The sequence below is a fragment of the Cheilinus undulatus genome, linkage group 18 (assembly GCF_018320785.1).
Source record: "Cheilinus undulatus linkage group 18, ASM1832078v1, whole genome shotgun sequence".
NCBI lineage: Eukaryota > Metazoa > Chordata > Actinopteri > Labriformes > Labridae > Cheilinus > Cheilinus undulatus.
Window position 1 is genome coordinate 3,414,131 of NC_054882.1, and position 26,289 is coordinate 3,440,419.

Here is a 26,289-nt window from a genome sequence, read left to right on the forward strand (position 1 = left end):
GAGGCCGTATTCACAAAGCTCCTTTGTACAGATAGTTGTGCCTAAAGGCAGAGTTCTGAGAAAATTCAAGATTTTTATGTCTGCAAAATTTAAGTATGGCTTATAATTCAATTTAACAGATGATAACTTTGCAAAAGAGTGGTACAAATGGCATTTAACAGTCCTTTAACAGACTTTTCCACAAGTCAGTTCCAGATCTGATGCCTGGTTAGAACTGGAGCTGGTTAATAGTTGGTTCAATCAAAGAACTGTCAGAGGACCGGTTTTCTTTTCTGTGGGCTGGAACTGGCCAGGTAGTCATGCCATTTAATCCCTGTAAATATCAGCATTTGTCTTTGTTTTCCCGGCAACACTGGTGTTTGTGGTTCCCATCTTCCATCCACGGAAGCATGCAGGTGCCAAAGTGATCTAATTCTTTCCCCACAACCAGCAAGGATTTGGTGCCACACTGGAATGGGTTTTTTCTAGCCGCTTCTTTGGCTATGTAAAAACAAAGAACTGGTGCCAGATAAAGCACCAGCTCTAAATCAGCCCTGGAACTGGTTTGGTGGAAAAGAGGTTTAGGACAGCACTTCTTTCCCTCCTTTTTTCAGATCAACCAATCACAGCTTCCAAAAGAATGTGATATCCCAAGCAACAGGGTCAACCATGCCTTCTTATCAAGATAAAAACTGCTGCCTCTTCCATGCATAAGGTTGTTCCAACAATGTTCCTACATCATCCATGTATTATCTATTCCAGTGGTTCCCAACCTTTTTTTCCTTAGGACCCCCTACTCCTATCCAAGAAAAGCTGAGCCCCCCCGGACCCAGGTCAAAACATTAAACATCAAATTTTATTCTTTTCATCGACAGAACCCAAACATAATGGGCCGACTTACTTAGCAGGTTCTTTCCAAAAGATCTACGTATAAACTATCCACTATAACCACGACATAGAAGGGCCCCTCGAGAAAAAGTTAGAAGGACGTGTCAAATTTAAGGAAGAAAATCATATTTTTCAAGTTTAAAAAGTCGGACATTTATAATATATAATGTATGTGAATTTCATACATTGATGTGAACCAAAACATGGAATTTGGAGATTATAAAATCAAAAATAGCTGATTGCATCAAAAGAAAACCAGTGCAGATGAAGCTGGGTTTTTTTGCACAAATCCTGCAGTCTAATTGAATGATACTTCTTACTGGGGCTGATCAATAAGGAAGTATTTGTGGGTTTAGTCCAGAATTATCACATTATCATTATTAGCTTGACTTAGAAGAGACATTTCTGTAAACTGGAGCTATCCAACCACTCCTTTCAGTTTGGTTTCTCATAAAATATTTACTTTACAATGTCAATTTCTGACTTTAAAAAATATATATATTTTTTGTTTGTTTGTTTGTTTAATAGGTCAGAATTTATGGCTTTTAAAATTTGGAAATTTCTTTACTTAAGAGAAATTTTGGGGCATTTTATGCCTTTATTCATAGAGAAGGACAGTGGTTAGAGCTGGAAACAGGGATGAGAGTGGAGGAGAGAAGCCACAGATCACTTCAACTCGGGCCGTCTGCATTCATGGGCACACCTTAAACCAGTGATACTCAAGGTGGCGTGGCTCTTGAGCCAAATGTGGCTCTTTCGTGATGATTTGTCGCTCTTTTATGTCTTAATTTGAAATATTATTCCCCCAGAAAACCTTGAAAAAGGGAACCTTTGACCTCAGAAATTATCCATTGCAAGTCACAATAATCAGATTGTTTCCAACACTGTTACAGTAGGCTTTAATTGTCAACCTTTATTTTTATCAATATATTTCCATTGTCCTTATTTGCAATTTTTTGCCCCCTTTTCCATTTTTTAATTTTTACTGCTTTAAGCCAACCTTTGCCACTTATTTTTGCCCATTTTTGCCCCATTTTCTCCCCATTTTTGTCACGTTTTTGCCCAGTTTTTGGAGTTTATGCCTACTTTTTACCCTTTTTGACCATTTTGCCCCTATAGCGCCACATTATGTAATCACACCACATTATGTAATAACCCTAACTATAGGACTTAGTGTGGGCTCCGAGGTATGCCCTATCCAACTACCTTGCCCTAACTCTAACCGCTTAGTGACTTATGTCTAAACCTAACCCCCCTTCAGGGCTCTAGACTAAACACCTAACCTGAACCCTAGGACTTCAGATGGGCTCCAGGGTATACCCTACTACTTTGCCCTCACCCTAACCACTTAGTGGCTTACAAAATGTGGCGTTATTACACAATGAATTGAAAATGTATTACATCATTACATAATGCAGCGTTATTACATAATGTGGCGCCACAGCCCCCTTTAACTTACTTTTATTGCCACTTTAACTCATTTTTGCCACTTTTCATTTCTTAGATTGTGGCTCTAGCAAAGGTATTTTTCAACAATTTGGCTCTTTGGTTGAGCAGAGTTAAGTAACGCTGCCTTAAACACTAGAACATCTGTGCCACAAAAACTTGGAAATTTACAGTTTTATCTCATAAATTTGTGATTTCTTTTTCTAAACTCAGAAATTTCTTATAGCTTTACAATCTCCAAAAACTAATCTTCTAATTCTGGATACGCCACCAGACATCATATTTCTAATCATGATTTAAAAAAAGAAAAAAAATCTGTACATTTAATTTTGACATTTGAGCACACAGGGCCACGGGCCCCCCACTAGAGGTCTTTGGCACCACTCCCAGGGATCCCAGTAGCCCAGGTTGGGAACCTCTGATACATACCAATGCTCATGTTCATACCTACGGGCAATTTAGAGTCACCAATCAGCCTCCTAAGATCTTTGGACCTTGGGAATCTCTGATCTATACTAAATTTTACAGTCATACTTGCGGGCAATTTAGAGTCACCAATCAGCCTGTCAAGGGTGTCTTTAGACTTCCAGAGGAAGCTGGAGTACCTAGAGAGAGCCCATGCATGACTGGGGGAGCATTTGCACAGAAACACCAGTCTGATGGGGATTTGAACCAGGAACCTTCTTGCCTAGCTTGGACTTCTTGTTAGAAAGTTAAATTTAGAGCTCTCTGAGAGGATTCTTTGTGAATACTGGCCCAGAATGCAACACAACGTAAACAAAATGCTACTTCTCTGAATCCATGAATGAAATCTTGAACAAAAAGAAATGTGATTTGAAAAGCCTCAGGGATCTCAAAGTGGACTGGATGGTTTCTTGATGTGAAGGCCTCACTGATGCTGATTATACATTGTGGAAGACTCAAGAAGCCACTCTGCTGCCGTGCCTTTAAATTTCCAACCCTTGAGGTCAAACCTCAGTATAAACTTGCTAAATATGCATGACAGAGTTCCTGTACCGTCAGAGACCAGAAAAAAACCCGCTGGAGTGCCGCAGCTGAAAGTGAAGCAGACGTTTTACAGTGAGCTCTGTGGCTGAAAAAGCTAAAAACAATGAGCACAAGTTTTACAGTAACAGTCGACTAAGCCGAAGGATTCTCACAGCAAACACAGAAAGGTCACAGCCCGGCCTCTTCCACCATGCAACTGTTTGTTTTTTTCCTCGCACATGATTCGACTTAAGCGTGTGAAGATGACAGAAGCGACGTGGAATGAGGATCCTTTAGCAGAGCAGGCCCCGGCGCCCCGCCTCGTCACGGCTCGCTTTGAGTCCTCGGCGGCCACAGAACAGCTACATTCCTCGGGTTTGCTCGAACATTCAGGCAGCGAGAGAAAAAAATACAACAATGGTTTCACCCACCGACTCTACAACACAATAGAAACCTCTCTTTACCCTGAAAAACACACCCACACAGAGCATCACTGTCTTTACAAAAACCTGCAGAGTGAAGGATAATGTGTAAACTTATTTCTCTTTCTAAGTAAAGAAACTCCCTGAAGTGAAGGAAATATAAAGGAATAAATGTGCCACAAGGCGTCTGCATGAAGCTGCATACATGTGGATGAAAGTTATGGCACAAAACCACTTTATCACAACCATTAAAACTCATTTTTTTATAAAGTATACCTGCTTTAAGAGCTTAAAGATGACACACACTGACTATTCACCATGCTGATGATGCTTGAAACGCGTCTTTGTTTAACATACAGTACATATTTTGGCTTCAAACATCGCAGGTCTTAGATATTATTTCCTATAAACAGCACTAAAGAACAGAACGACCGTCACAAATGAAGGGGGGCAGGGAGGGAGCACAGATCCGCCTATAGTCTGAAATAATGGTGCTGAATGATGGAGAAAACAACCCGTCTGATATGAAATGAATGGCTGGATTGGCCGCGGTCTCCTCCGGCAGCGTGAAGAGTGTCTGTACAAGGTTAATTCATTTATTTTCAGACGAAAAGTGAGACACAATGAGGAATGGCATCCGTCGTTTGAAGCAGGCGCCCCCGGAGGAGGCGCTCCGACTGGACATGAACATTATACAGTCTGTTATTATTAGGGTTTGAAGTGGGGGGGCGGGGTCAGAGCCCCTCCTCGTCTGTCCGTCAACATCAAGTCCCTGCCGTCTCCTCTCATCAGTCCCTCTTCTTGTCCTGCTCCTCCGCCTCCTCCTCCACCCGAGGCCCGGGGAAGGCGTGGTGGTACAGGTGCCTGTGATTGGCCGCTACATTATACAGCTTGTAGAGAGCCTGAGGAGCAGAGACGAGGAGACAGGAGAGTTTAGATTTTTGCAAAAGCAGACAAATGAACAGACATAAAAAAGGAATAAAAACACAGGCACGGTCTGCAGGTTTTTGAATATGTGAACACTCATTCATTAATTAGAATCAAAGCTTTCAATAGTTACTGAAAGCAGAGGAGGGAACGTACAAATCAACTGTACTCAAATAAAGTAACTTTGGTTAAAATGACTGAAGCAGGAGTTTACTCAGAGTACTCAGTTTCTACTTTTTGCAAACCAAAAAGCTAATATGGTGAATTACGATCTTCCCTTAGTGTGCAATAAAAACAAGAAAATACACACCTCCCACCATGTTGTTTATTATAAGGTGTGACTAAACCTTACGTTAAATGCAGCAGGTTTTTAGGGCTGAAATGTGGAATCAGTTACTCATGATGTTCCACTGACTGTCATGTAATCAAAGCCAAACTACTGGCTAGATTCCTGTCAGTGACAGAAAGCTTGGACCTCCTTGTTTTGGCTTTTGGTCTTCATTTATTTACTCAGAACTTGATGCTTTTTAAAACGTAGTTGAGTACAAGACTTATACTAATACATCATCAGTAAAAATAAAATTAATAACATTTAAATTTCATTCATAATCACAAAATGCTGTATTATTACATTAGTGAAGCATTAGTAAAGGGGTGGCGTTAGAGTCAGTTATGAATGCTTTGCTAATCCATTTATAAAGAGTTCATAAGCTTTGTAGATGATGCTTTAGTTTTACTGTTTTATCCCTTAAAGTCTATGGCAGGGGTCATCGAGTACATCTGCACAAGGGCCATATTTAGTCTCAACAGGAACTCTGGGGGCCAGACTTTCAAATACACAAAAATTAATATTTTCTTTCAAAACATAGGACATTTTTAGGCATTACCAGTGAGATCTATCCCTATTATCTATAATACAGCAGGCCACAAGGAGACAGGCCTGACAACAGGGTTGAATGGGCAACAGAGAATGGGCCCTCCACAGCTGTGATTTAGCACTAGTATTAACCCATTTTTGCCCCTTTTAACCCCTTTTTGATACTTTTTGCCTCTTTAAACCATTCTTTGCAAGACTTTAACACCTTTTGACCCACTTTTCCTGCATGTTTTATCCCCTTTGTGCCACTCTTATCCATTTTTGCCACTTTTCTCCTATTTTGCCACTTTCTAACCACTTTTCATTACATTTTTTTCAGCAATTTTTGCAACTTTAAAACCAATTTTTGCCACTTTTAACCCACTTTTGATACTTTTTGCTTCTTTAACACAATTTTTGCCATTTTTAACCCATTGAAAACACTTTTCCTGCATGTTTATCCCTTTTGTATCACTCTTATCCATTTTTGCCACTTTTCTTCTATTTTTGCCACTTTATAACCCCTTTTCATCACTTCTTCTGTACTATTTTTTATCATTTGTAACCAATTTTTGATACTTTTTGCCCCTTTTTTCCTCTTTTGCCATTTTTTGCCTAATTTTAACCTCTTTTCAAAACCTTTTCTACAAATGTTTGTCCCTTTGCGCCACTCCACAGCCCATTTTGCCACTTATCACCCATTTTTGCTACTCTCCAACCCATTTTCACCACTTTATCTGATCATTTTTGCAGCACCTCTGCCAACCTTAACCCCTTTTTTAAAATATCTACTAATTATGAATGCAAATTTCAGTAAAAACAGATCAAATATTAAGTCATTCTAAAACTATTTCGAGATTTATTGTTTTGGGGATGCATTTAACAGCTGCAGACATTTAAAGCCAAAGGATAGTCTTAAAACCACATCATCCTTTCCTCCTTTTCTGAATTTAAAGACCTTTTGGGGGCTGGACAGGAAGCTTTGGGGGGCCTGATATGGCCCCCAGGCCGCCAGTTGATTATCAGTGCTCTATGGTATCATATTTGATACACACTTTTATGAGACCTCTATCTAATCAACATGATCAATAAATTACTTAAAAACCTTTTGAATACAATCTGATAAATTATAAAAATGCCTTCCAGTGGATTATCAGTTGCCAAAAATGCCTAATGCATCAAATGCGGTACAAAAAAAACATATATGTCAAATTTTTGGGGCAAGTTTCCTTTTTGTATTTGGGTAGAAGGTTAAATGGATGTTTAATTTCCCAAAAAATGAGACTTTTCTGGCTTTTATTTGTGTTATCAGGCTTTAAAAGTGTGTGGTAAAATGTCTCTATTTTATTTATTTCCACGCCGTCTCCATTACGTATGAACGCCGGCGTTATGATTCAGTGTCTCTGCATTTCCTGCACGTGAATCCACTTACACTTACCTCATTTGTGCTCCCCTGAAGAAGCATTAAAAGAAAAAAGACATTAGATCTGTTAGTGCAGAAAGGGATAAATGATAAAACATTAAAACAGTTCATTCTGTTCCACACAGATCAGGGTTCAGTCTGTCTGCTGCTGATTAAAGGACAAATGTCGCCCTCTAGAGGTGCTGATGGAAATGTCCAACAAGAGTACAGAGTTCACATTTACTGAATGGGATTTTTTTTTGGGGGGGGGGGGGATTATTTGATAAATACAATTTATTTTTCTGCCATTGTGATGCCCTTTCTAGAACATTTGAATTTCCAAAGTTTTTAAAAAAATAAAGCACTTATTTTTCTCTTCAGGTAAGTATCAAATATTTTTTACGGTTGCACCTTAAATGTATTTTTATTTCATGTTTTTTCTTTTCATTTTAATACCTTGAAAATGAGGGCATTTTGAAACCAAACTGTTATATTTGTAAATTATTCAAATCATAATTTTTTACTCACTAATGTTTTATTTTCTGTTTGTTTACATGTGAGGTAGTGTTTATCTTTCTGAACAGCCTCTCTGATTCATTAGAACTAAAATAAACCAGGTGAGTAATAATTAATATGACGGGGCATCTACAGCTAAAACTCATTGATGCTGATGTGTTTCTGCGTTACCTGGTCCCACAGTGCTCCAGCCACCTGGTCGATGACGGCGCCGAGCTCTCGGTACTCCCCCGAGTATCGGATGTAGGCCCAGGTGCAGAGCGTGATCAGAGCCAGACCCAGGATCATGTTACACAAGCTTGCAATGATGTCCACGCCCACAAAGCCCGTGATGCCCGCAGCCACGTACATGACAAAGATGACCACGAAGAGCGTGGCCGGCGTGCGGGCGGCGTGGAAAATGTTCTTGGAGTCATTGTGCTTGATGTACTGGACGAACACCTCGTCGATCTCTCCCTCCAGCTGCTGCAGGTAACGGCGGCTGAACTCCTCGCCTCCCATCTTCTTCACGCCCCTAAACACCTGCAGCGCCTCCTCCCTGATGGTGCTGTGACGGGCCTGCAGCTCGCTGGGTGCCAGGAAGGGCCGGTCGCCCCCGCACACCTGGAGCAGGAAGAAGAGGGTCAGTGGAGGAGCAAAGTTTGGGGGTTTATTCTGAGACCATGTTTAGGTTTTTGACACACCTCCTCCATCTTCTTGTTGTAGAGATCCTTCGCTGCTGCAACTGCTGCCAAATTATTCGCCTCTGCTGTGGCCTAACAGGAAGCAATGAAAATAACGTAAATATCTACAATAATGTTAAAATGACATAAAAAACTGCCTGACAGTGTTTATAGTGAAAACAACTTTGACAAAAGGTAAAATATATTCACACAAAACAGGGGAAAGGAGAAACAAAAGTACATGAAAAACAGTGGTTATACCAGACCAGTGTTACTCAAACCAGTTCAACCAAAGAGCCAAATTATTGAAAAATATCTCTGCAAGAGCCACAATCTAAGTGGTGAATAGTAGCAAAAATGGCTTAAGTAGCATTAAAGATAATTTAAAGGTGGCAAAAATGGTCAAAAAGCAGCAAAAATGTGTGAAAAGGGGCAAGAAAGGGGGGAAAAGGGTCAGAAAATAGAAAAAATGAGTGAGTAGTGATAAATAAACGAGATACAAGTGGAAAAAATGGTCCAAAAGCGGCTAAAACATGGCAAAAAATGAGTGTAAATTGACTAAAAGGGGCAAAAAGCAGTCAAGAGTGGCAAATATGAGAAAAAAATAGGAAACAAGTGGTATTTAATGGTAAAGGCACCTTGAATGGGCAAAAAATTGTGAAAAAGGGCAAAAATGGGATAAAAGTGGCAAAAAGAAATGGCAAGAATTGGGGAAACATAACATACAAGTGCTATTTAATGGCAAAAGGTAGCTTAATGGGCAAAAAAATGTGAAAAGGGGCAAAACTGGGATAAAAGTGGCAAAAAGAAGTGGCAAAAAATAGGACACAAGTGCTATTTGATGGCAAAAGGTACATTAATGGGCAAAAAAATATAAAAAGGGGCAAAAATGGGATAAAAGTGGCAAAAAGAAGTGGCAAGAAGTGGGGAAAAAATAGGACATAATTGCTATTTGATGGTAAAAGGTAGTATGGGTGAAAAGTGGTGAAAAAGGGCAAAAAATTGGAAAAAAGTTGAAAAATAAGTGGCAAAAATGGGCAAAAAAAGGGAAACAACTGGTATATAATGGCAACATATGGGGGAAAAATGTTGAAAAAGGGCAAAAATGGCAAAAATGGCAAAAAAAGAGGCAAAAATGGGCAAAAAAATAGGAAACAAGTGGTATTTAATGGCAAAATGTAGCTTAAATGGGCAAAAAGTGGCAAAAATGGAAAAAAGTGGATAAAAGTGGCAATAATGGGCAAAAAATAGGAAACAAGTGGTATATGATGGAAAAGGGTAGCTCTAATGGGCAAAAAGTGGCAAAAAAAATTGTGAAAAACAACAAAAAGGTTCGCCTTTAAGGTTTTCTGGGGGATAATATTTAAAATGTAGACATCAAAGAGCTACAAATAGTCACAAACGAGCCCCATGTGGCTCCAGAGCCACATGTTGAGTATCACTGATTTAGAATAAATGAATAAAGATTACCTGCAGCATGGACTTTGGATGTGGTAGCTCCTCGCCCTGATAGATTTTGATGTACGCCTGAAATCAACAACAGCATGGTTAAAAAACAAAGTGATAGAGCATGAGACTGGTGGTCAGTCTGGCCTGTTAAGTTTTTATGTCATGAAGCTAGTTCTCTTTTAGATCACCATTATGCAGTTCTTTAATTTAAGGAATATATTAATGGAAAATTATTCAATGGTAACCTTACAGTTAGGGGTGGTTTCAGGAATGTGGAGACTAGAGATGGGCAATTAATCACAAATTAGATTAAATCACAATATGGCCTGCTGCAATTTACAAATTGCTGAAGTTGCAAGATTTCTTTTACTTGAAATGTGTCAAATACCAGTTTGGTATAGATTCATTTTTTCCAGCAGCAGAGATTTTATGCACATTATGCAAACGTTCAAGTGTCAACACATACTTCTCTCTAATCCCTGCTTACATTAATGCTGATGCACCATGCTGCTGCTGGCTAAGCTTCTCCTCCTCCACCCCAGCTTCCTCCTTTATAGCTTAAAGCCTGTTGCACCCTCATATTCAGATTAATGCTAAAATGGAATAATTGCTTCTGAAACTGTTTCACTGTTTTTAATTCACACGGCCTAATGTAAATATACAGTCATGTGAATATGTTTATACTCGTAGGACACTAAGGATTCATCATGGGCCTCATGGGCCGGCTGGGGACATGCATTTTAATCAAATCACATGTCACACAACCTCCTAAATTAGTGGTCTACTTAAGCTGCAAGGTTTCCGGTCTCCTCTTCTGCTCTGCCCTGGATCTGCACAGTGCTCTCGCTTTCAACCCTCCTCCACCCCAGCATCCACCTGCTGGCTCTGACTGGGGGTTTAAGCTGTTATCTTATCACTCCTCAATTCTGTATGTAAAATCTGTGTGGCATGAAGTCAGAGCCTGATGCCAAACATGTTATGTTGCCATAATAAACACTTAAACAAACTACAGTGGCAACCCTATTACCTGTCTCTCCACATCCTCCCCTTACTCCACCCTAGACTTTGTTGTTTTGTTATTTTTATTTATTGGTAATATGTAAGGACATCCAGAGAATGACCTGGGTTTTGTCAATCCATCTTCCCGCCTGATGGTGGCAGCGTACTCCCTACATCTCTGCACAGTGCTGTATTTGCACATTTCTCCAGACCAGGTGGAGCTTAGTGGTACAATTTCTTTTTTTTTTCTGAGATAAATCCTTTTTTTTTTTTTTAAATATTGTATACCGTACCTATATACCACACTTGTAATGACTTTATCTTGAGTTTATTTGAGGCATAAGTGGCCTTGTGTTCAGAGATACTATTGCAATTGCCTACCAATGCTTCATGGTACATTTACCCATGGTTATATTTAAAACAGCCTCAGAATGAAGCTGTGAAGTTACAGTAACTCAACAGGGCCTAATATATCACATCACAGACTTAGTTTTACCTGTTTGTATTCACTTATTTAAGCAGTTTAACTCTGCTTTTAGTTTGCAGATATTTTTCATTGCATAAGGCCTGTAAGACCATTACCTGTGAAAATCATGGGCATTAATTTTAAGATGCAGCAGCTGCACAGTGTGAAGAATACCATGCTTTATTTTTAACCCCTTTTTGTATGTTTGTTTTCTTGTTATTGCTTTACTAATCATTGCACTGCACTGTTGCTTGTTTTGTATTTTTGTAACTCTCCCTTTTTTTTTTGGAAAAGGAACCCCGACTTTTTTGGAGGGGTTCCACAATCTCACATCGAAAGTTTAAAGTCGTAAAGCTGGTTAACGCTGGCAGCTGAGCGTTCCTGTTGGTCTGTCTGCCTCACGTTAGCACTCGCTCTGACCTTGAAGTACTCCAGCAGGCCTCTGCAGGTGATCTTGCTGCCGTTGATCTCCTTCACGTCGATGTTTCGAGGACTGAGCAGCCAGGGAACGAGAACCTTCAGGTTGTTCAAGAACTCGCCGTCGATCTCTGGATGGAGACAAGAGAAAACTCCAGGTGAGTTGGAAAATCTGAGCTGAGTTATATAATATACGCTAATATGTGTCACCATTCTATATGGTACATTTTACACTTAAAGAAGAGGGTTTTCTTTTCTTTCTTCATGCCCTTTTTACCTTTCCAATATTTTAATCCAAAACAGTGTTACTCAACTCTACGTAAATAAAGAGCCAAATTGTTGAGAAATACCTTTGCAAGAGCCACAATCTAAGCTGTGATAAGTGGCAAAAACAGCATGTAGTTATAAGTTAAAAGTGGCAAAAATGGTCGAAAAGCAGCAAAAATGGGTGAAAATGGGCACAAATTGGAAGGAAAGGGGTCAGAAAGTAGCAAAAATGGGTGAAAAGTGACAAAAAAAATGACTTACAGGTAGCAGAAAAATGGTCCAAAAGCGGCAAAAAAAGTGAAATGTGATTAAAATGGGCAAAAAACAGGAAACAAATGGTATTTAATGGCAAAATGTAAATAAGGTGAGTGAAAATGGCCAAAAAACTGTGATAAGGGCAAAAATGGGATAAAAAAGGAAAAAATGGGTAAAAAGTAGGAAAAAAGTAGTATTTAATGGCAAAAGGTAGCTTAAATGGACAAAAATGGAATAAAAGTGGCAAAAATTGGAAAAAAAAGTGGCAAAATGGGCAAAAAAGTAGAGACAAAGTAGTATTTAATGGCAAAAGGTAGCTAAAATGGGCAAAAATTGGGAAGAAAGTGGCAAAAAGAAGTGGTTTAAATGGGCATTGTTAGAAAAAAGTGGTATTTAATAACAAAAGGTGAACTGAGTGGTTGAAAATGGGGAGAAAAAAATTGTGAAAAAGGGCAAAAATGGGATAAAAGTGGTGGAAAAAATGGGTAAAAAGTAGGAAAAAAGTAGTATTTAATGGCAAAAGGTAGCTTAAATTGGCAAAAATTGGAAAAAAGTTGCAAAAAATGGGCAAAAAGTAGAGACAAAGTAGTATTTAATGGCAAAAAGTGGCTAAAATGGGCAAAAATGGGATAAAAGTGGCAAAAAGAAGTGGTTTAAATGAGCATTGTTAGAAAAAAAGTGGTATTTAATTACAAAAGGTGAACTGAGTGGTTGAAAATGGGGAGAAAAAAACTGTGAAAAAGGGCAAAAATGGAATAAAAGTGGTGGAAAAAATTGGGAAAAAGTAGGAAAAAGGTGTCAAAAATGGGGATAAAAGTAGGGAAAAGGGAGGTATTTAATGGCAAAAGGCAGCTTAAATGGATGAAAAGTGGCAAAAAATGGTGAAAAGGGGGAAACAAGTTTCCCCTTTTTAAAGGTTTTCTTGGGGAATAATATTTAGAATTAAGACATAAAAGAGCCACAAATAATCACAAAAGAGCCACATGTGGCTCCAGAGCCACAGGTTGAGTATCACTGATATGAAACAACCCAGTGACCTTAGTTGTTTTTTCTACAGTCAAAAAGTAAAATGCTAAAGCAGACATCTGCTCATACACAAGTTAGCCAGATGGAAATATTCACATCTAATTTGACTCTTAAATCAGATTTATCTATCAGTTAGGACTTGATGCATTATGAAATAGTTTAGGCTGTATATCTGTGTAAACTACTGTATAAGACTGAGGTAACACCTTTAATTCTTCCATCAAAGTGCGGGTTCGTGGCCACCTTGAGGCCGGGATGCGGCATCAGGAAACAGGAGATGTTAGTGAAGCATGAGTGGATGTGTTTACGGACGTTCTGCAGCTCTTCGTGCTGATTCTCTGAGATCTAAACCACAAAAACGAACAAATCAGGGACGTTTAAGACAAAAGGCTGCTTTGGTTTCACATGTTTATTTTGTGTCAGCAGCAGAGAAAAACAGCTGTAGAGGATTGAAACAGAGCAGACATCCAGCCTCAGGTATTTGTATGATAACCAACCTTCAGTCTCTTCTCCAGGAACTTCATTCCTCCCTCCTGTCCGTACGTAAACTCATACGGGAAGCTCCAGTCTCGGACCAGGAAGATCATCGACTAAGGAGGAAAAAGGTACCACTTAGACTTTTCAAATAACATTTTACAGGAAGTTTTCAAGGCAAACAAATTACACAAGCAACATCCATAACACAGTCTTATCCCAAAGATGGAAGAGGAAAAACTACCAAAAAATCCAAAATAAAACCAACGAATTTAAAGAAAACACAACAAAGAATATAAATGGAAGACCTCAGTATGAAAAAGAAGCTGCTATAGAAACTTTTTTCAAGTATTTACAGCTTAAAAGTTTTATTCTGGCATGTTTAAATCAAACTAGTTTACAAAATAAACAATAAATGTTTTTAAAAATGGATTAATACCATTTCTATCTTTCAGTTACACTCAGCTTTTGTTGTCTTTCATCATCTGAAACTCCATCTTAGTGCAATAATTAAGATTATTTTTGCGGATCTATTAATGATTCTTCTTGGTAGCATTTCTATGTCGTTCTTTTTTGAAATGTCAAACTAGATATCAGCAAAACAGGAAGAAAATGACCAAAACTAGACATAAAGGACAAAAGTGACTGAAACAAGTTGTTTTTAACCATTCAAGTTTGTATTTAGTTTCCATAGATTCCTCTTAATTCATCATTTTTAAAGTTATTTTCAGCTCTATTTTGAATCACTAAAACATTCAGTTACTGAGAATAGACTAAGTGGACTGTTAATGATATTTATGATAACATATTTTAGTTAAATACCTTTTTTAAGAGTTCAAGTACCAAAGAGCTGTCCACGTTTAAGATGCTTAATTCATCCAGCAGTAATACGGTTTAGAAAGTACCTGGAAAGGTTTGAGGAAAGTCTCCTCCATAGCCAGTCTGCCATACTCCGTGAAAAGCTGAAATAAGATGGATAGTACAGAATTAATGTTGTATGAAAATGTATTATTTAAGACAGGGGTTCTCAACCTTTTCAGCCCGCGACCCCAAAAATAAAGGTGCCAGAGACCAGGGACTCCCACTGTACCTGAAGGTGGCTGAACACAGCACATTGAAGAATAGTCATGTGGAGACGAGGCCGTCCATTAGGAGGGAAATGTGAGAGCTTTCTGGGGCCCAGCCAAACTAGGGGCCAGCAAATCATGGTCCATTGTTAAGCTGTGGTATTTTATATTTAACCTGAATAATAACCACTCTTATCAAAGAGACACTTTTAATTTATTTTTGTAGTAAGTAGCCCTCTAAAAAGCAATCCTTTGGTTAAAAACAGAATTAAAATATGTTTAAAAATAGCTAAAATGGGTTAATAATGGCAAAAAATGGTGGGAAAGGTGGTGAAATTGGATTGTAAAAGTAGAAGCAAGGGGTTAGAAATGCCAAAAATTAGATAAAAGTGGCAAAAAATAACCAAAAATGACCAACATGCTTTAAAGTGGCAAAAATGGGCATATTAAGTGGTAAAAGGGGTTTCAAAAGTGGTTAAAGTGGCAGAAATAGGTGGAAATTTGGTGAAAATTGGCAAAAAAAGGTTAGCTGAGCCAGTAAAGGGCAGAAACTGGCAAAAATAGGCATATCAAATTGTGAAGTGTGGCTTAAAAAGTGGTAAAAGGGGTTAATAGTGGCAATAATGGGTCAACAGAGCCAACAATAGGCAGAGAGTGGCAAGATTTGGTTTAGAAGTGGAAAAAACAGGCAGAAAAATCTGGGCGAAATGTTTAAAATGGACAAAAAAAATGGGGTTTAAGTTGCAAAAATGTGTTAAATTTGGTAAAATTAGTAGGAAAAAGTGATGAAAACTGGTAAAAAAAAAAATTGTATAAGTGGTAACAGTGTAATTTAAAAATGTTCTTAATTTTTTTGGACTCTCCCTCTCCCCTTCTGCTCTCTTTATGGGACCAGTGACTCCTGCACGCACCTTCAGGGTCTGACTGAGCGAGGAAGACGGCGAGCGCCCGGCCTTCCTGACTCTGAGTGACAAATGTCGTTGTCCATAAAGTCAAAGTGAAAATAGAAAGAGGAGTTCATGACCGCTGGTTTCACCACAGCCTTTGGTAATGCAGAGGAAAGGCCTGAGTGTGTTTGACATTTGGAGATGCTCAGGAATAAAAGCTTCAGAATAAAGTAAATGGACAGATATTACAAAAAGAAGAATCCAGCGACTCTTAAAGTGATGATTTTTGGTTATTATTTAAAACAAAAAAAAAAAACCATCAAAAACAGTGGAATAAGACCTTAAAGTCTCTGTAAGGGCTGCTACAGGACTTAGACTTCCTTCAGTTCCTTATATTCACTCCTTAAAGATCCTGTAAAGTGAAATTAAATGTTTTGTCGTAACACTCTAGATATGTTGGATTAAGGTTGGTCACCAGCCCACAGAGAGGAATGACCCCGCCCCTCTAAGACTACAATATAAAATCTCAGAGCAGTTCAGCTCAGTCCAGTCTGTTGTTAGCTGATGTCACTGCCTTTATTCAAAGGTAACAGTCAGTTAAATTCTGTTTTTTTGTTCATTGAGAGGTGAATTTAACAAATCTATCAGCCACAGTGGGCTATGGATCATTTAAAGCATCAGAACAGAGATTTGAGCCAGAAAACTTCAGCTTCAGCCCACACCATCCTGGAGCAGATTTACTGCCTCATTTTTCATGATTTTAAGGCTTAATTATATAAACTTATGGATTTTTGATTTGACTGAAATTTGACCTGGGGATTCATAACACATTGCACACACATATTACAAACCTAAACACAGATTTATTTTTTCTTTACAGCAGGGGTGTCAAACTCAAGGCCTGGGGGCCAAATCCGGCCCTTGGCACAGTTACACCCGGCCCACCAAATCAAATCATATTTTTATTAGAACTGGCCCACCAGTATGACGTCTGCAGATTTGTGTTTTCATTTTGTATTTTCTAATTTGCAACTCACAATTACGACCTATAGTATGGTTTTGACATTTACATATTTTATTTACTTTTTACTTTTTTTATTTTGACCTTTTCAAATCATAATTTTGTCTCATATTTTGACCATTAAATTCAGGCTTTTAATTTTAAGTCATATTTTGACGTTTTAAATTCCTGAACTTGATTTTAATCTTACCTTTCCACATTTTCAACTCCTAACTTTGAATTTTAATCCCAAATATTAACCTTTTCAATTTAAAATCTTCTATTTTGTCTCATATTTTGACATTAAAAACTCATAATTTAGAATTTTATGTTATATTTTGACCTTTAAAACTCTTGATTTTTAATTTAATCTCATATTTTCACCTTTCTGTGTCTAGATTTAATAATTTTTCTACTTCTGCCTACTCGGTTTTGAAAATGTAAACGTGCGACAAATGCAAGGTATTGTCAACAGTCTATCTTTTTGTTTTTTTCTTTTTTCTTTTTTTCGCAAACGCATGGGCAACTGTATTTGTTATGGTGACAATCTCTGATTTTTTTTTTTAACTTTTTTTAATTATTATTATTATTTTCAATTTTATACATGTTCAAAATAGAGATGAATAGAGATGAAAGATAGATTTAGATTCTTTTCTCAACTCTTGACATTTTCAACTCCATATCACTTTTAACCCCAAATATTGACTTTTTTGATTCAAAATTTTGAGTTTTATCTCGTATTTTGACCTTTTAACCTCATGATTTTGAATTTTATTTAATAACTGTTAAAAATCATGATTTTAACTTTTAACTTTTTTAAAGTCAGAATCATTTATCATCAGTGTTACCTTTCTTTTCCCTATAATTTGTTACCGGTGAACATGAGGTTGACAGTCTAAGGGAAATTTTGGCCCAGTTAGGCCCTCAGGTTAGACCCAAATTCAGAATTTGGCCCCTGCAGTGATTGAGTGTGACACCCCTGCTTTACAGGGTGTTTAATGCTTTGCTAGCTCATCTTTTCATAGTTAAGTTACTGCCACAAATTTGATTGAATTTCTGATTTTGTCCATACAGGAAGTAGATTAATGTTGGCTAAAAATGGTGAAAAAAGCCTAAGTAAGCCCTAAACAAAAGAAAGGCTTGAAGTGGTCTTTCATTGAGTCACCTCTAAATATTGCTTTTTCTTATCTTTCCATTGATTGCTTCATTTTTATTTGCAGTGTATAAAATACATCAAAAAGTTCCACCTTAAATAAATTAAAACCCCACTGTTAGATTATTCAAATCAGTTATAGAGGTCCAAAAATGAACATAAAGCAGCATAAAAGTCATTCAGCATTAATTATTTCATTTAACTTTTATAATGTTTACATTGCGGTTATATCAGTGATGTATTTTTAGAACTCTGGGCGAGTGCTAACTTCCTATTCAGACCTAAAGCTAAAAAAGCTGGGACCCCTGATGTCAACAAACACTAAAAAGACTGTCAGTCTGGTTTAATATTAAACTTTTGAGCACACTTTCACACCAGAGAGTTACCTGTAAGTGCTGAAGGTCGTCCTCTTGAACGTTCTGAGAGATGTTGTAGACCTGAACAAAAGAAATATTCGTTTAGTTTTACAGCTTTCCGTGCCTTCGCTGTGAGAGAAAGGACAGTGGGCAGAGAAAGAGATGAGAGTGGGGAAAAGGAGCCGAAGGCTGGACCTGAACCCTAGCCACATGGGGGGTGAGTCAACCACTTGGTCATCTGCCAATTTGGATTTCTAGTCGATCTCACTGCAAAATTCACCTGAGGCTAGGAACGCCAACCTTAATGGCCACAGATGACTCACCAGAGACATGAGGATTCATCCTCTAAATCATGATCATCGGCACTAAATCACTCCAAAGGGTCTAAGAGCGACTGAGATGATAAATCCACACCGCTGTGCTTTATAGAAAGACCAACCCTATCATGAGGATAGTTACCTAAGCAGCTGAGGTCAGCGTACCTGCATGGAGCTGATCATGGTGCTCAGAGCGAACACGGTGGCTGAGTCTCTCAGAGTCGACTGGCTGTCGAACGTTCCCTGTGTGTCCATCAGCAACACAGCAACCTGGCCCAGAAAACAGAGAAATGTTACCAAAATAAATAGAAGGAGGGAAATTAACTGGCTGCAGAAGAATGGGATTGTAAAGACAAACTTAAACCTTAGGGCTCACTTAAACAGAGTGTGTATAAAATCGGCCACCAGGGGGCTCTCTATCAAAACAACAACAGAAGATGACATGGAGATGCACTGCTCTACTCCATCCATCTCTGAAGCTTACTTCCTGTTTTGAATTGAAGACTCTGCTCAGTGAAATTGCACTACATCAGGGACCAGATCTACTTAAGGTTTGCATGTATAAAAACGTGTGCAAACTCATTGCACACGCAAAAAAAAAAAAAAAAAAAAAAACCAACTGATTTACTAACAGCATGCACTAAGGGTTGCATCTTTCAAAGGTGCAAAATTGCACAGCTGCATCCAGTCAATACGTTCGCCGCAATGAATATGCAATATTGGGCGTTAACATGCAATTGTGCATGTGCTGGGAGGAGAAAATGTAAATATATTATTTTAGCACATGGAAAGCAATTTATCAAACCTGAAAGCAATTTTGCTCATAGAAACTGCTTCCATATTTAACACGTCTCAAAGGGAGGTGCAAACAGTTTATATGCGTAATTGCACACACATGGCTGCGGTTATTGTGGCAAGACGGAGACATCGAAACGATGAAAGAAGACGCAGAGAACACATTTTTCACCCTTGTGTGAACATTTTTTGGACTCAATGAGGAAACAGTCATTAAAACATATCGCCTCTCCAGCCTTGCCATTTTTGAGCTGTTGGAGGAACTCAGAGCAGATTTGGAGCCAGCCACGAGAAGGAGTCACGCAATACCTGCAATGACAAAACTCCTTGCAAGTTTATATTTTTTTTGCATCTGAGTCATTCCAGCGTACAGTAGCTATTACAGCTGGGATCTCCCAATCCTGTTTTTCTGATGTTCTGTGTGAAGTTCTAACACTTAACTTTCCTCAAGCTAGCGTTAAACACACACAAGGGGGGATTTTAACGAAAACAGAAAACCTTTTAAAGTAAAGAATATATTCAAAATGCAATAAACAACAATGCTGAACAAATAAAATCAATAAATCTCTCAAGAGAATGTAATGAGTTTAAAGCGCTTTTCATTTAATTAACGCCTCCCCAGAACATCTGCGCACGCCGTGCGTAAACTCAAATGAAAAGTAGGTCACAAGAAAATTAAAGATTTTATCTCAGTCTTTATAATTTCATAATAAACTAAAAGTCCAAATCTAACGAAAACAGCAACCTAGTCCTTATCCGGGGACTTGTAAGTGTCTTTTAAGTCTTTTTTTAAATGCCTATGACTCACGTAAACGCAAAGGCAAAAGTCTATAATCCACCAATCTCCTCAGAAAAAAAACACAATAAATCCACACAGCAAAAAACCCCAAAAAACAAAAAATATGCGATCGACCGCTAATTAGTGATTTACCAGGTAAAAAATACAAAAACAAGACGATCTCACTCAAATACAGGAAGCATAATCTAACAGGGAAAACTCTTTTTCTTCTCCCCGACTCCCTGAGGGCTTCTCTGCTGTAGCTCATTTAAGTGTTTATTGGCTTCATCCACCAACTCCTCTAATTCTGTAGGGTCGAATTTCATTTTGCGCGTGCTGCAAACCATGAAACACGCAAAACCCTCATTTAAATAGGCATGTCTCCAACACCTTTGCACCTCTTGTCATTTGCGCATTCACTCTTAGTAAATCACCCGCAAACCGCAGTCCAACCCCAAACGCTAAATTCTAGATTGCACACGCAAATCAGTACACGCAAATTGGGATCTTAGTAGATCTGGCCCTAAGTGTTTTTATTTACTAAACCACTGTTTTGGTTTCATTGATGAATTTTGCATAAAGATAAAGAAAAGTTTTTAATAACGTGCAGCAAAAAGCAACTTCACCAGGGTGTCAAGAGGGAACTTCCCTTTGCTGGTGTTTTATTCAGATAGTCCCAGAATTACACTGTCCTCATTTTATGGACAAAAGTATTCAGCCACCTGGCCATTACACCAGCAGGGACTGTAATGACAACCATTCTAATCCATGTACTTTATTATGGAGTTGACCCTCTTCTCCATCTCCATCTTTTGCAGCTATAAGTACCCTCCTACTTTAAGTATACAGTTGAAGTAAATTTTAACTGAGGAGCTGCTGTATGAATTTACAGACAGAGAGCAGTCTTTCACCCTGCTGCTCCCAGGATGACTAAAAATATAAAAAGCTCATGTCAACTGTGGTCTAAAGGTTAATAAAACGTCAGTATGATATTTAATTACATCTCATTGAACCTCCTAGTTTGATTAAACGGTGTAAAATAACAGACTTCACCTTTCTCCCGTCTGGTTTGTCCACCAGGAAGACTTCGCTCCAGATCTGGATCCCCGTGGTCTCTCTCTCTGAGCCCCCCCTCCATGAGAAGCCGGTCAGAGGCTCGTCTGAGTCTCCGAGCCAGATGTCAGAGGCCTGAGAATGCAAGTCAGATAGTTTAAAATCTTAATCATTAAATGTAGCTGTTGCTTTATCATCCTGCTGCTTTGTTAATGCAGAAAGTGATGACCCTGATGATTGATGATGGATTTAATTCTGGTTTTAATGGCTGTTTTATATTCAGATACTTTACCTGGTTGTACATGTAGCGCAGCATAAAGTCCATGAGGAAGGACTTCCCCTTACGGAAAGCTCCAGCGACAGAAATGGCAACCACCTCCCGGTCTCGGACCTCCTCGGCCAGCAGGATGCGACTCAGTGCCGCCTCGTCCAGCTCGAAGGTGTGGTCGTCTTTGACCAGCAGCACCTGAATTGGCCGGGCTCGTCCGTCAGGCTCCTCCTCCTCTGAGCTCCAGTCGTAGACATTTTTATCACTGAGGGACCCTGAAGGACAAGACAGAGAGGAGGAGATGAGGATGATGTAGTCAGGTAAGTCTGGGTACAATCTTTGATTGATCTAGCATGCAAAGAAGCTATGTACAAGCATGCAGAGTCGATTGAGCTTCTAATCTCTCAGTTTAAATTAAACAGCTGCTGCAGACACTAATCCATTTATATCAACATGTGGTGAGCCAACAAATTCCTTAGACTCTTAAATCTAGATTTTTTTTCAGTTACTGCATGTATGAAAATGAATGGCTGATCTTTTCACTCTTGCCCCTGAGTGAAATTAAAGTTGAGGTGAGTAGCTGTGTGAATCCAGCAAACAATACCGTCATGTCTTGACTTCTAAGACCCAACCATACCTAAATTTTCAAGATTTCATTTGTGAAAATTAACCTTGCAAAAAGCACATGGTTCAGTCAAATTCCATGACCATCATTTGATCAAGCTATCTCACAAACCTTTAATCTGATACCCTTGTTCCTGGTCAGAGAATGGCTCCACCAATCAGCCTCATTCAAGGAGGAAGAGGCGGTAGCTATGGGCATGGTTTAGTTCAGGTGACTGCAAGCTTGTAAACAATGGCGGCCTGTGCAGAGATTAGCATGGCTGCAGCCACGGTAGCAGTTTGATCAGAACTGAAGAGCAAAGAACCGCTCTGAGAGCTTGTCTTTGTGCAAGTTAAAATATTTTGCTCAACTGACTTCAGCAAGAGATAAAATACTAACTGGCTCCACTGATAGTGAAGAATCATATCAGTTAAGTAGTTTATTCCTCGACGGCGGTGCACTCCTTCTATATCAAAAGTTTACTGCTTGTCCAGTCTGAAAGGTTCTGTCCTTACCAAACACCATCTTCACCCCATAGTTTGACCTTTAAGACTCATAATTTAAAACTTTGATTCATATTTTGACTTTTAATTTCATGATTACAAATTTTATTTCATATTTTGACCTTTTAAACTCATAATTTTGACTTTCTTTCTAATATATTTGCCTTTAAAAAACATATTTTTTCAATTTAAATTTCATGTTTTGACCTTTTGAACTAATAAATTTACTTTCCTCAGATTATGAGACTTTAACCTCAAAATCATTGATCCTCAGTGCAAATTTTTTTTTTATATTTTATTACTGTTGGAATGAGGTTGATAGTTTATGATTTAAAAGGTGACCCTGTTAGGCCCTCAGGTTAGACCTGAATCCAGAATCTGGCCTCCTTTTTTCTGCCTGTTTTTCACTTATAAATCAATTCTTGCCACTTTTTGCCTGTTTTTGTCTCATTATTGCCACTATTAACCACTTTTATTGCCAATTCTTGCCAGTTTAATCAATTTTTGGTTGTTTTTTGGCCACTTTATCTAATTTTTGCCACTTTTAACCCATTTTTGATCTTTAAAAATCCAATTTCAACATATTTTCCACCATTTTTTGCCATTATTCACCAATTTAAGCATTTTTTTTACCCATTTTTAATGTTTTTAACAAAATTTATTTTCATTTATAGAAGGCTATTTACTACACAAATTAATAGAAAGAGATATAGATAACCTCCCCCTTTATCCCTCCTTAAGGACAGTCTTGTCTCCACATGACTATTCTTGAATGTGCATGGCTGTGTTCAACCACCTTCAGGTACAGTGGGGGTCCCCGTTCTCTGGCACCTTTACTTTGGGGGTCCCTGACTGAAAAGGTTGAGAACCACTGGCCTAGATGGAGGTGAAATCCTGTGCTGCTGATCTGTGAAACAGTCTGCTCTAACAGATTATGTAAGACTAGCTTCAGAAAGATTTCAAAGGAAGTCTGTCTATAAATTTTCTAGAAACTTTCAGAAATTCATGTGTAAAAACAGCACGACTTTCCCACCTAGGCGCCGTCTCAACACCATCCATTAATCCAGTGGTTTCCAACCTTTTTCCTCTGAGCCCCCCTACCTGTGTCCGAAAAAGCTGGAAAGCCACAGGGACCCACACCATGATATATTCCTGCCTAAAACTGGCATTAATCTCCTCCACAGTATTAACTGCTACCTTTAAGAGAATTTCAGAGCAGAGAGATCCTTGTGCTCACCTCTACCTGGGGATCTTAGGGGGCCTGGGCCACAGGTTGGAAAACAGTGCATTAGTACTCTAATTTCTGTGGCAGTCATCTACATTTTTATGCTGTTGGTCATCATATTTGGTGGCACAGTTGTGAGTAAACAGCATGTAGAATAAGTCACAGATTCAGCTCCTAACCTGGGTTTTAGTTTTTAGAATGTAAAGTACAAGAACAGGAAAAGTCCCTGATTACCAGCATGTGTACAAGTTTGTAAATTCTTGGGCGTGATTGTGCACCATTCCTAGCTTCTTATGAAAAGCTTCTTCCTATTGTTACAATCACCAGAAGGCAGACGATGCCGCTGGTAGAAAAGGTTTTTGTGGAAGTTTCAATGCCGTCACAGGGGCCAAGGCACCCAGGAAGGCAAGTCTGAGAGGAATGGGTCACCGTCACCCAGCTAGGCCAAGACTTGAGTCTACCTGACCATCAAGGAGTCTAAGATCGTTGATTTCTTCCTGAAAGACAAGGTGCTTAAGATCATGCCTGTCCAGAGGCAGACTAGGGCCGGTCAGCCCACCAGGTTCAAGGTCTTTGTTGCTATTGGTGACTAAAGCACCTAGGGGTGAGGTGCTCCAAAGACGTGGCCATCCGCGCAGCCATTATCCTGGCCAAGCTGTCAGGAGTGGTTAGTGGGGATTGGAAAGCCCCGCACCAGGCCCCTGCAAGGTGACCCGTGAATGCGGCTCTGTCCTTGTGCATCTCATCCCCCCCGAGGTACTGGAAATGTGTCTGCTCCTGTGCACATGAAGCTGCTCATGTTTGCCAGTATCGATGACCTCTGCCAACACTCTGCAACCTTGAAGAGGTCACCTTTGATGCCAACTCTAAGACTCAGCTTCCTGACCGCTGATCTGTGGAAGGAGACCGTCTTCACTCAGTCTCCTCTCCTTACCAGGAGTTCCCTGACCATCTGGCCAAGACTCACACCAGGGTGTCTGTGCAGAGAGGACGGACCATGTAGGCAGCTGCCTCCTAAACTTTTTATTCAGGGAACTGTTGAATAACATTCTGAAACTTTGAAAAGGAAAAGGACAAATCTGGAGCATCACTTCTAATTCATCAGTAGATAGGAAAGTAGGGAGTGACATGCAGTTAATAAACTCAAAGCTGGGATGTACATGCTGCTAAAGTGACTTGGAGGTAGAGCAGGCGCGATCGTATGCAAAGACCTCAGTCCTCAATGCACTGGCTGCATAATGATTCCTGATCCTGGCACTATTTTGTCTTCCTCCACTTTCTCTCCCCAGGTTTCCTGTCTCCCTTCAGCTGTCAATATCTAATCCAATATATATCTATATCTGGCTTACATCAGCCTAGCATTGGCTGTTAATACTGGCAAACACTGTAACATCATCTGCATATTTTACAAGGCTGCTGTCACGTTTCACACTATAGGTCACGTGTAAACTCTGAACAATCAGACCCCTCCTCTCTCAGTTTCAGCCTGATTTTAAAGAAATCAAAGAGCCATTTTTTAAATTAGCTGATTGGATGGTTCAGTCGTATTAAAAGCAAAGCTGCGATTCATGACTGATACTTGAACGTCCTCACAGCACTGATAGGCAAACTTAGCGGTCCACTAATGGAGGAAACAGGAAAGTTGACTCCATTACTCTTTCCTGTTAGCCCCGGATCAATAGCACGGCCTGTGAGCTTGTTAATACTTCTAACGAATCACGTCATGCTCTCCATCTGTTTGTATCAGATCAGATGCATTCAGCTCTTTCCGGAGCTTTCCAGGCAGTGACTCAGTGTGTTTCCAGTCTCTGCTGTCTCATGTGGAGAGAGCAGGCTGCATGATCAAATACACCATGCTTGTGTCTTTTACACATGATTTTGGAGTTATTTATAAAGCTTTTAATGACATTTTTCTGCATAAATGCATCATTTACACTGATTTTAATCCCAATAAATTGACAGGAACCTCTACCACTTACAGTTAAGTGTCTTGTTAAATACCTTGAGGAGGGTCTGGTGATTTTATACCCTCAAAATGTTGAACTAACTGCCTCTGCATGTCAAAATGACAACCTCCTCTGCACATTAAACCACCTATCTTTTAAGTTTATCTTCAAATTTGCAGAAAAATTTGACTGAAGTCCACATTTGATCATTATTTCTTCTCTTTAGTTTATTTTAGAGTTAATTTAGACTAATTTACTGTTTTTTTGTTGTACATGTGTATTCATTGTTGTCAAATTTTGTTGCTTTCCATTTTTGCTCATTTTTTTCTTTGCTATAAAGCACCTATTGCTGCATGTTTAAAATTAATTTATTACATTTATGTCGCCCTGGCCTAACTGCCTTTTTATATTAAAATGGCAACCTACAGCGCAGTAAAAAAGTATTTGGCCCCTTCCTGATTTCTTATATTTTAACGTAACTATCACACTTAAATGTTTCAGATCATCAAATAAATTTTGATATTAGACAAAAATAACCAACCAGATTAAATATAGACAGTCAAAGTCAGTTTTTAAATCATGATTTCATTAATTAAGGGGAAAAAGGCATCCAAATCTATCTGACCCTCTGTGAAAAAGTAATTCCCCCCTTGTTAAATCATGACTTAATTGTGATTAACCATATTTTTTGGAAAGCTGAGTTCAATTTCACTATCCACACCCAGACCTGATCACTGCCAGACCTGTTAAATGAAGAAATCCTTTAAATTGAACCGGTCTGACAAAGTAAAGTAGACTAAAAGATCTCCAACACATCATGGCACCATCTAAAGAAATTCAAGAACAGATGAGAAACAAAGTCACTGACATCTGTCTGTCTGAAAAGGGTTACAAAGACA

General features: G+C 38.9%; 1 protein-coding gene across 2 annotated transcripts in view; it reads right to left on the reverse strand.

Annotated features, from left to right (window-relative positions):
• Nucleotides 1-2,100: 2,100 nt before the first annotated feature.
• Nucleotides 2,101-26,289, reverse strand: part of atl1 (atlastin GTPase 1) — a 29,348-nt gene continuing 5,159 nt past the window's right edge. For both annotated transcript variants that reach the window (XM_041811987.1, XM_041811985.1), the window contains exons 2-14: nucleotides 21,137-21,387; nucleotides 20,845-20,979; nucleotides 18,384-18,488; nucleotides 17,932-17,982; nucleotides 14,344-14,400; nucleotides 13,462-13,554; nucleotides 13,171-13,309; nucleotides 11,420-11,547; nucleotides 9,556-9,612; nucleotides 8,107-8,178; nucleotides 7,595-8,026; nucleotides 6,944-6,958; nucleotides 2,101-4,624 (exon numbers count right to left, since the gene is read on the reverse strand). In XM_041811987.1, coding sequence (XP_041667921.1) covers nucleotides 4,511-4,624; nucleotides 6,944-6,958; nucleotides 7,595-8,026; nucleotides 8,107-8,178; nucleotides 9,556-9,612; nucleotides 11,420-11,547; nucleotides 13,171-13,309; nucleotides 13,462-13,554; nucleotides 14,344-14,400; nucleotides 17,932-17,982; nucleotides 18,384-18,488; nucleotides 20,845-20,979; nucleotides 21,137-21,387 — 1,649 coding nt within the window. In that variant the 3' untranslated portion in view covers nucleotides 2,101-4,510. The remainder of the gene's footprint in view (nucleotides 4,625-6,943; nucleotides 6,959-7,594; nucleotides 8,027-8,106; nucleotides 8,179-9,555; nucleotides 9,613-11,419; nucleotides 11,548-13,170; nucleotides 13,310-13,461; nucleotides 13,555-14,343; nucleotides 14,401-17,931; nucleotides 17,983-18,383; nucleotides 18,489-20,844; nucleotides 20,980-21,136; nucleotides 21,388-26,289) is intronic.